The 9,116-nt window shown below is 47.2% G+C and overlaps 1 protein-coding gene across 1 annotated transcript in view; it reads right to left on the bottom strand.

The window, feature by feature from the left end:
• Window positions 1–168: 168 nt before the first annotated feature.
• LOC121303226 (zinc finger and SCAN domain-containing protein 2-like) overlaps window positions 169–9,116 on the bottom strand; it is a 10,698-nt gene continuing 1,750 nt past the window's right edge. Inside the window, exons 2-3 of the mRNA XM_041233795.1 lie at window positions 4,269–4,707; window positions 169–1,930 (exon numbers count right to left, since the gene is read on the bottom strand). Of these exons, the coding sequence (XP_041089729.1) occupies window positions 1,122–1,930; window positions 4,269–4,686 (1,227 nt within the window). The 5' untranslated portion in view covers window positions 4,687–4,707 and the 3' untranslated portion in view covers window positions 169–1,121. The remainder of the gene's footprint in view (window positions 1,931–4,268; window positions 4,708–9,116) is intronic.

Raw genomic sequence — 9,116 nt, 5'->3', positions numbered from 1 at the left:
CGCCTTTACCCAGGGCAACTTACAGTTGTATACAAAAAATACATATCAAGAATTACAGTTCAGTTAAGAGCAAGATGCAAAATACAATGGCTTCAGTCTTAATTGCAAATACAAAACACAGTACGATTTGATATCGGGGCAGTTCAAGAGCAGATAACAATGTTGATAGTTACATCAGGGTTACATACGAGTGCAGGTGAAATAAAAAATACTACAGACTGGGTGAAGTGCAGGATTAAATATAGTCATAGTTATATGCATACTTCAGCATAATGCTGATTTTACAGATGAGTTCTACATAAGAGACAGTTCCGGCAGTGCTTCAGTGATTGAATTATGCAAGTAAACAGCGTGTTTGTTTTGCATGTAAAACAACATAAGAAGGTCCAAAGCAATAGACTACTCCCAGTACACAATATTTGAGATCTATGAGGAGAGGTGGAAAGAACCAAGAAAGCCATCTCCTCAGTCCAAAAGTAAGGGGTATTTATTTGAAAAATGTATGTTATAGAATGTGCCACGGCTGGAAAGTCAAAATGAGAGCAAGATTTATGACAATCAGATAAGCGGCTCTTCAGACAAACACGTAAGTGATGGATGGATGGACAGACAGACAGACAGACACCCAATCTCTACATGACCCCAACCTCCTGCTCTCTCAAAAGCCAAAACAGTGTGCTACAATAAAAACTACACTCTGCATATTTCTGGCTAAAACTAAACTCAATAAAGCACATTTGCTTGTGGTATTTATTTTTCATGAAATCAACATGAATAGGACAGACAGCAGCAAGAAACAAAGAGCAGTTTACTGCCTGCACTCACATGTGCCATCTTGTGATTTAGGAGAAGTAAAACAGCTATAATATTTGCCATATTCGAAAACTGGCAAGATTGTTGCCTGATTTAGTCAGTGCTCCCCTTCGTTTGAAAAAGAGTCCTGCTAGCACACGTGGTTGGAAAAAACCTGTTGAACTGGCTGCCATTTGACAGGCATATCTGCTGTGATTATATGTTCAGTGGATTATACCGTGCACAATGTGACCCTGAATTAATCAAGAATTCATTCTCTATTGGTCAATTATTACAAATTATCTGCTACATGTTACAGCTGTTTATTTTCATACACAGCCGCAGCTGTGAATTTTCAGCTGGTACAGATAAGTAAATCTCTTCCCACATTCAGTACAGTAATAGGGCTTCTCTCCTGTGTGAATGCGCTTGTGTTTTTTGAGGTCTCCTGAGATTCTGAAGTTCTTCCCACACACAGAGCAGTGATATGGTGCCTCCCCGGTGTGAATGCGGTGATGCTGTTTAAGGTTCCCTGATCTATTGAAACTCTTCCCGCACACGGTGCAGGAGTAGGGGGTCTCTCCAGAGTGAACGCGCTGGTGCGCTTTGAGTGTGGTGGAGTGACTGAAGAACGTCCCACACTCCGAGCAACAATACGGGGTCTCCCCTGTGTGAATCCGCTTGTGAACTTTCAGGGTCTCCAAGCGACTGAAGCTGCGCTCGCAGTCAGTGCAGTGGTAGGGCGTTTCTCCTGTGTGAATCCGCTGGTGTTTTTTAAGGTTTCCTAACACACGAAAACTCCTCCCACACTCGCTGCAGCTGTAAGGCGACTCTCCTGTGTGAATTCGCTGGTGTGTTTTGAGGTTTCCTAACTGACTGAAACCCTTCCCACACTCAGTACAGTGATACAGCATTTCTCCCGTGTGGATTCTCTGATGTGCTTTGAGGTTTCCAGACTTACTGAATGTCTTCCCACATACAGTACAGTGGTGGCAGACCTGGGAGGATGGAGCTCTCAGCATCTGCACATACTCCTCTCTGTGTGTGCCCTTGATATGCTTCTCCAGGTACTGCTTCCGAGTGAATGAGATTTCACAGTGAGGACATGAATGGGCTTGACATTTTGGGTCTGCACCCGCTGTGAGACAGACAGACAGACAGACAGACAGATTATTACACAGCTCACATTTAGACAGTCATTTACTAATTACTTTTTCCATTTTTAACATGTTATTTAGCAGATGCTTTTATCCAAAGCGACTTACAGAGACCAGGGGGTGAACTATGCATCAACAACTGCTGCTGCAGTCTCTTACAATAGGACCTTGGTTTTATGTCTCATCTGAAGGACATGATCTAGAACCCCCTGCAGTGTTCACAAGAAACACATTACTTCCCTTTGTTGTACTTGTTGCTCTCCAGATTTAACGATTTTTTTTTGCATCAACTCATTCCTGATAGTTTTGATATTTTTTTATTCACACATCCTAAGTCATTAAAGAAGGGAATTACTTTTACTCGGGAATGGTCACCAGGAGAGAGAGTATTTCTTCTGAACATCGCAGTGTATCCAGTTCATGCTCCCTCCTGCAACAGTGCCTGTGCTCCGACTGAAATGAGGTACATGATGAGGTATATGCATACTTCGGTATATTGCTAATTTTACAGAGGAGCTCTGCATAAGACACAACAGTCCTTCAGGCTGCTGTCATCTTTCTTGAAGAGCTGTATCCTTCCTGTAAACATTTCTGACAGTACATGCTGAAGGAACCAGCAAGAAATGGCATCAAAACGAGCTGGTGGACTGTGAGGCTGGGGACCTCTGCAATGTGGATATGTATGTAAGGAAGGCGGACGCAGTGTGGATATGTATGTAAGGAAGGCGGACGCAGTGTGGATATGTATGAAGGAAGGCGGACGCAGTGTGGATATGTATGTAAGGAAGGCGGACGCAGTGTGGATATGTATGTAAGGAAGGCGGACGCAGTGTGGATATGTATGTAAGGAAGGCGGACGCAGTGTGGATATGTATGTAAGGAAGGCGGACGCAGTGTGGATATGTATTTAAGGAAGGCGGACGCAGTGTGGATATGTATTTAAGGAAGGCGGACGCAGTGTGGATATGTATTTAAGGAAGGCGGACGCAGTGTGGATATGTATTTAAGGAAGGCGGACGCAGTGTGGATATGTATTTAAGGAAGGCGGACGCAGTGTGGATATGTATTTAAGGAAGGCGGACGCAGTGTGGATATGTATTTAAGGAAGGCGGACGCAGTGTGGATATGTATTTAAGGAAGGCGGACGCAGTGTGGATATGTATGTAAGGAAGGCGGACGCAGTGTGGATATGTATGTAAGGAAGGCGGACGCAGTGTGGATATGTATGTAAGGAAGGCGGACGCAGTGTGGATATGTATTTAAGGAAGGCGGACGCAGTGTGGATATGTATTTAAGGAAGGCGGACGCAGTGTGGATATGTATGTAAGGAAGGCGGACGCAGTGTGGATATGTATTTAAGGAAGGCGGACGCAGTGTGGATATGTATTTAAGGAAGGCGGACGCAGTGTGGATATGTATTTAAGGAAGGCGGACGCAGTGTGGATATGTATTTAAGGAAGGCGGACGCAGTGTGGATATGTATTTAAGGAAGGCGGACGCAGTGTGGATATGTATTTAAGGAAGGTGGACGCAGTGTGGATATGTATGTAAGGAATATCTTTGGCATAGCCTTACTTTAAAACAGGAAGCAACATCACCGCTAAAAGCTGTCAGTGAGTAAAACACTAATGGTAAATGCAGAGTACTGCAGAGTAATGATGGTCATATTCATGAATTGATGTGTTCCCAAACCCATGAAGAGAGGGTGCCTGTGCAATAGAGGGAGGGACAGAAAGACCAGGACCAGATGCAGCACTTGCAAGTAGGCAACCTGAGTGGAGCACTGCATGAAGCCACTTTACTCCATAAAGTAAATACAACTTAAAAAAAAAAATGCTGCAGTTATTTAAAAAAAATAAATAAAAAATGATGGATTTGATAGTGGAATGATGGAGTTGATACAGTGGAATGATGGATCTGATATAGTGGAATGATATTCTGGATTTGTACCCGCTTTCTTTCCAGATTTTTTTGGGGGTCCAATTATACCCCATTACTGCTCGATGTGTATAATGTTCATTGGCTGCTGATGGAAGGTTAAACCAAGACAATGATATCTTTTACCCTAAATAAATTCAACATCCCTAAAACACAAAAAGCATCCAATTCTCAGTGCTATCACCACACTGACGGGAGCTGGCACACAAAGTCCAGGAGTCTGACATGACGAAAGGCACTAAAACAAGGCTGCTTTCGACCAACATAGTCCAGGAAACACACTGGTATTACCTGAAAGGGTTAAACAAATTATAAGAAAAACACAACAAGAACATAGTCCATAAGAAACTCACTGTGCCTCAGTTACTCGTTTATACTTACATGTTTTGCAATGAGTAGAAGGAAGTTCCTCCACTTCATTGGTTGTCGTTTCTTCTCCTGGGTTTTCTTCTTTCACATCAACTATTTCTACTTGAACAATCTGGAGAGATTCCAGTTGAGAGGGGCGATACTCCCCCTGTGCAGACTCCAGATCTGGGCCCTCCTCTTCAGCAGAAGAGCAGGTATCCTGTTCTTTAACGTGCACACTGCCCAGCGGAGCAGGACCGCCGCTGCACTGCTCAGACCTGGGGTCTAGCTCCTGGGCCTCCTCTTTAATATGGACAGCTCTCACATCAGGGTCTTCCTCTCCTACAGACGTCTGCTCTGTTACCCGCTGTGGAATGCAAAAGCACTCTTCCTCTATAACCTCTTCTTTAATGGAAACAGGTTCCATCTTCAAACTTTCCTTCATATCCATGATAACCAATACTTTGTCAGTCTGTGTTAAAGACAAATGTACAATTACGATATGAAGGCCCTCTCTCATGTCTTCCTGGATTCTGGTCAGTTCATTTGGTATGCAAGCGATGTAGCGCGCGCACACACACACATGCGCAAACACACACACACTCCCAGTTACTAACACTGAGATGCATTTGCAGTGATGACAGTTATTTTTGGAATAAAACAAATGACGTGTGTATTTTTCAAAAACTGTGGGTTTCCAGACACTATACTTAGAGAAGCACAGAAAGGATGCTTTGTACAAAACCAAAACACAGACTACCAATGATCGTATTCCTCTTGTTCTTACTTATCCTCTGACCAAAAAAGTATAACACATCATACAAAGAAATGTTAGCATTCTTCAAGAAGATCCTTCTACAGCTCCCATTTTCAATAATCCTCCTCTAATGTCATACACAAGAGACAAAAATCTAAGAGTGCATCCGGTCCACAGTAACATTCGACCCAATCTGGACAGTCCTAAGGGTACGTTTCCATGCAACAGGTCACGCTGTGCTACTTGTAAATACATTACAGCAACACAGTAGTTAAGGGAGCAAAATCCTCATTTACTATCCATGATACTTTTGCTTGCATTAGTAAAGGAATAGTATATTGCATTGGCTGCATCAAATGTAACAAGCTGAATATTGGGGAAACAAGACTACGCTTAGCTGATCGCTTCGTGGAACATCTGAGAAGTATACAAATCAACACCTCTACCTTTCCTGTCGCCAGACATTTTAATAGAGATGACAACACTACAGAGGACATCACAACTTGTGGGATAGTTCAATGTTATGGAACTAATGCTGTCAGGAAGCAAAAAGAAAGTAAACTTATTTTCAGACTGGTCACTTTGGAGCCATTTGGAAAGAACATTCTATTCTGAGATCATTAACATCAACAACATCCTGGAATTTTGTTTAAAAAACTTTTAATTTTTTTTTTTTTTTATAAATTTACTCCCGGTTTTCTCTACAATTTAGTGGGCCGAGTTATTATCCGTATCCTCTGCTCACCACTCGCAACCACCCCGCCAACTCGGGGAACGGAGACTGGAACACACGTTCTCTGAAATGTGCTCCTGCCAATCTGTCATTTTTTGCATTGTGGATCCACAGCGACGCCACCAGACCTATAGTGCCGGAGGACAACATAGATCTGGAAGCTCCACTGCAGAATCACAGGCGCCCCATCGGCCACAGGGGTCGCTGTTGTGCAGTGAGCTGTGGATTCCCAAGCCGACCTAAGCCCTCCCTACCAGGGCGGCGCTCGGCCAATTGAGAGCCACCCCCTGGGAGCTTGCGGTCACGGTTGGCTGTGACATAGCCTCGACTCAAACCTGGGATCCCCAGACTATAGGGCACATACGAGTGGAGCGCCTTTGCTGGATGCGTCACTCAGAAGCCCTAAAAGACTACTTGTTTGTTTTTTTATCAACTTCTTAATCTGTTTTTTTTTTTTTTTTTTTGGGGGGGGGGGGGGGGGGGGGGTTGTATTCAGCCAATGAAGGACTTATAGTCTGAAACATCCTGATAATTGATTTGTAATCAATTATTCTACCTTTTTAAATACCTAAAATATCCTCTTCTTTTTTCATTGTTCTTATATATTTATATGTTATAGTATGCATAAAAAAGTTGAACAGTAAATTTAGTTCTGGTCGAAATAAACTATAAATACTTTACAGTATTTCTGTTTTAAAATAACCCAGTCATGTTTTAAATAACTAATGTATGCGCTCATGTCAACGCATAATGCAAAAAGTAAAATCACTGAAAGGGTGTCCTCAGCTCACCGAGTACCAGCGACCCCTGTGGTCTGGCCGGGCGCCTGCAGGCTTGCCTGTAAGCTACATTGTCCTCAGAAGCTGTAGCTCTGAGGTGGCTGCATGGTGAGTCTGCAGTGTGTAAAGAAGAGGTCAGTTGACGGCACACGCTTCGGAGGACAACATGTGTTCGTCTTCACCGCTCCCAAGTCAGTGCATGGGTGGTAGTCGAGTGGGTGGTAGTTGAGCCGAGCCTAAAAATAACTGGACACGACTAAATTGGGGAGAAAACAATAAAAAAAATAATTGGTGATGACTTTTAAAAAAAAAAAAAAAAAAAAGCCATTAGCTAGGTTTAACTCCTTTTAGGATTTGAAAAACTTCATAAAAGACTTCCCTAACCCTTTTCTTCTAGGATAAAGAGATTCAGCTCAAATCTCTCTTCACAACTCATACCTCTAGCCCTGGGATTGTTCTAGCAGCTCTTCACTGGACTCTCTCCAACTCTCTCCGTGTTGTTTTTGTAATGCAGAGTCCATCTGTGAACACAATGTTTTATCTGCGGTCTCATTACACAACCTTGCCCTATCCCTCCCGTGATTTGTACTTTAAACTTTTGACTATGCAGTCAAAAGTTTCCCGTGTTGATTGCCTCCCACACTGCCTAGCTGCTGACAGAGCGGAGTACCACAACAACAAGGTCTTTTCGGTCACAATGCTTTAATTTGTCATGTTTCAGCCCAGTTCTATATGGCGGTCTAAATACCTTTGATTTCCAGGACCGCCTCACACATATTATCCACTCCCCCAGCTCTGTGCTATCTGCACACCCCACTCCCCCAGCTCCGTGCTAACTGCACAACCCCCTCCCGCAGCTCCGTGCTATCTGCACAACCCCCTCCCGCAGCTCCGTGCTATCTGCACAACCCCCTCCCCCAGCTCCGTGCTATCTGCACACCCCCCTCCCGCAGCTCCGTGCTATCTGCACACCCCACTACCGCAGCTCCGTGCTATCTGCACACCCCGCTCCCGCAGCTCCGTGCTATCTGCACACCCCGCTCCCGCAGCTCCGTGCTATCTGCACACCCCGCTCCCCCAGCTCCGTGCTATCTGCACACCCCCCTCCCCCAGCTCCGTGCTATCTGCACACCCCGCTCCCCCAGCCCATCTGCACACCCCGCAGCTCCGTGCTATCTGCACACCCCACTCCCCCAGCTCCGTGCTATCTGCACATCCCAGTCCCGCAGCTCCGTGCTATCTGCACACCCCACTCCCCCAGCTCCGTGCTATCTGCACACCCCACTCCCCCAGCTCCGTGCTATCTGCACACCCCACTCCCGCAGCTCCGTGCTATCTGCACACCCCGCTCCCGCAGCTCCGTGCTATCTGCACACCCCACTCCCCCAGCTCCGTGCTATCTGCACACCCCAGTCCCCCAGCTCCGTGCTATCTGCACACCCCACTCCCGCAGCTCCGTGCTATCTGCACACCCCAGCTCCCTGCACAGCTCCGTGCTATCTGCACACCCCAGCTCCCTATCTGCAGCTCCGTGCTATCTGCACACCCCACTCCCCCAGCTCCGTGCTATCTGCACACCCCGCTCCCCCAGCTCCGTGCTATCTGCACACCCCGCTCCCCCAGCTCCGTGCTATCTGCACACCCCGCTCCCCCAGCTCCGTGCTATCTGCACACCCCGCTCCCCCAGCTCCGTGCTATCTGCACACCCCACTCTCCGTGCTATCTGCAATCCCAGTCCCGCAGCTCCGTGCTATCTGCACACCCCACTCCCCCAGCTCCGTGCTATCTGCACACCCCGCTCCCGCAGCTCCGTGCTATCTGCACACCCCACTCCCCCAGCTCCGTGCTATCTGCACACCCCAGTCCCGCAGCTCCGTGCTATCTGCACACCCCACTCCCCCTGCTCCGTGCTATCTGCACACCCCACTCCCCCAGCTCCGTGCTATCTGCACACCCCACTCCCCCAGCTCCGTGCTATCTGCACACCCCCCTCCCCCAGCTCCGTGCTATCTGCAATCCCAGTCCCGCAGCTCCGTGCTATCTGCACACCCCGCTCCCCCAGCTCCGTGCTATCTGCACACCCCCCTCCCCCAGCTCCGTGCACACACCCAGTCCCGCAGCTCCGTGCTATCTGCACACCCCGCTCCCCCAGCTCCGTGCTATCTGCACACCCCGCTCCCGCAGCTCCGTGCTATCTGCACACCCCGCTCCCCCAGCTCCGTGCTATCTGCACACCCCACTCCCGCAGCTCCGTGCTATCTGCACACCCCGCTCCCTATCTGCAGCTCCGTGCTATCTGCACACCCCACTCCCCCAGCTCCGTGCTATCTGCACATCCCAGCTCCGTGCTATCTGCACACCCCGCTCCCCCAGCTCCGTGCTATCTGCACACCCCGCTCCCCCAGCTCCGTGCTATCTGCACACCCCACTCCCCCAGCTCGTGCTAGCTGCTCATCTCAGTTCCCCAGCTCTGTGCTATTTGCACAATTTACAAAACTGCTGGTTATCCCTCTATTTAGGACATTTATGTACTGTAGATAATAAGGCGTCCCAAATAAGTTACTCCCCTTAAGCACTCCGTATCCTATTTTTTAACTACATCCATAGTCTAA

Source organism: Polyodon spathula, chromosome 31 (genome assembly GCF_017654505.1).
Source record: "Polyodon spathula isolate WHYD16114869_AA chromosome 31, ASM1765450v1, whole genome shotgun sequence".
In the NCBI taxonomy this organism is placed as follows: domain Eukaryota; kingdom Metazoa; phylum Chordata; class Actinopteri; order Acipenseriformes; family Polyodontidae; genus Polyodon; species Polyodon spathula.
This window is presented reverse-complemented; position numbering and strand designations above follow the sequence as displayed.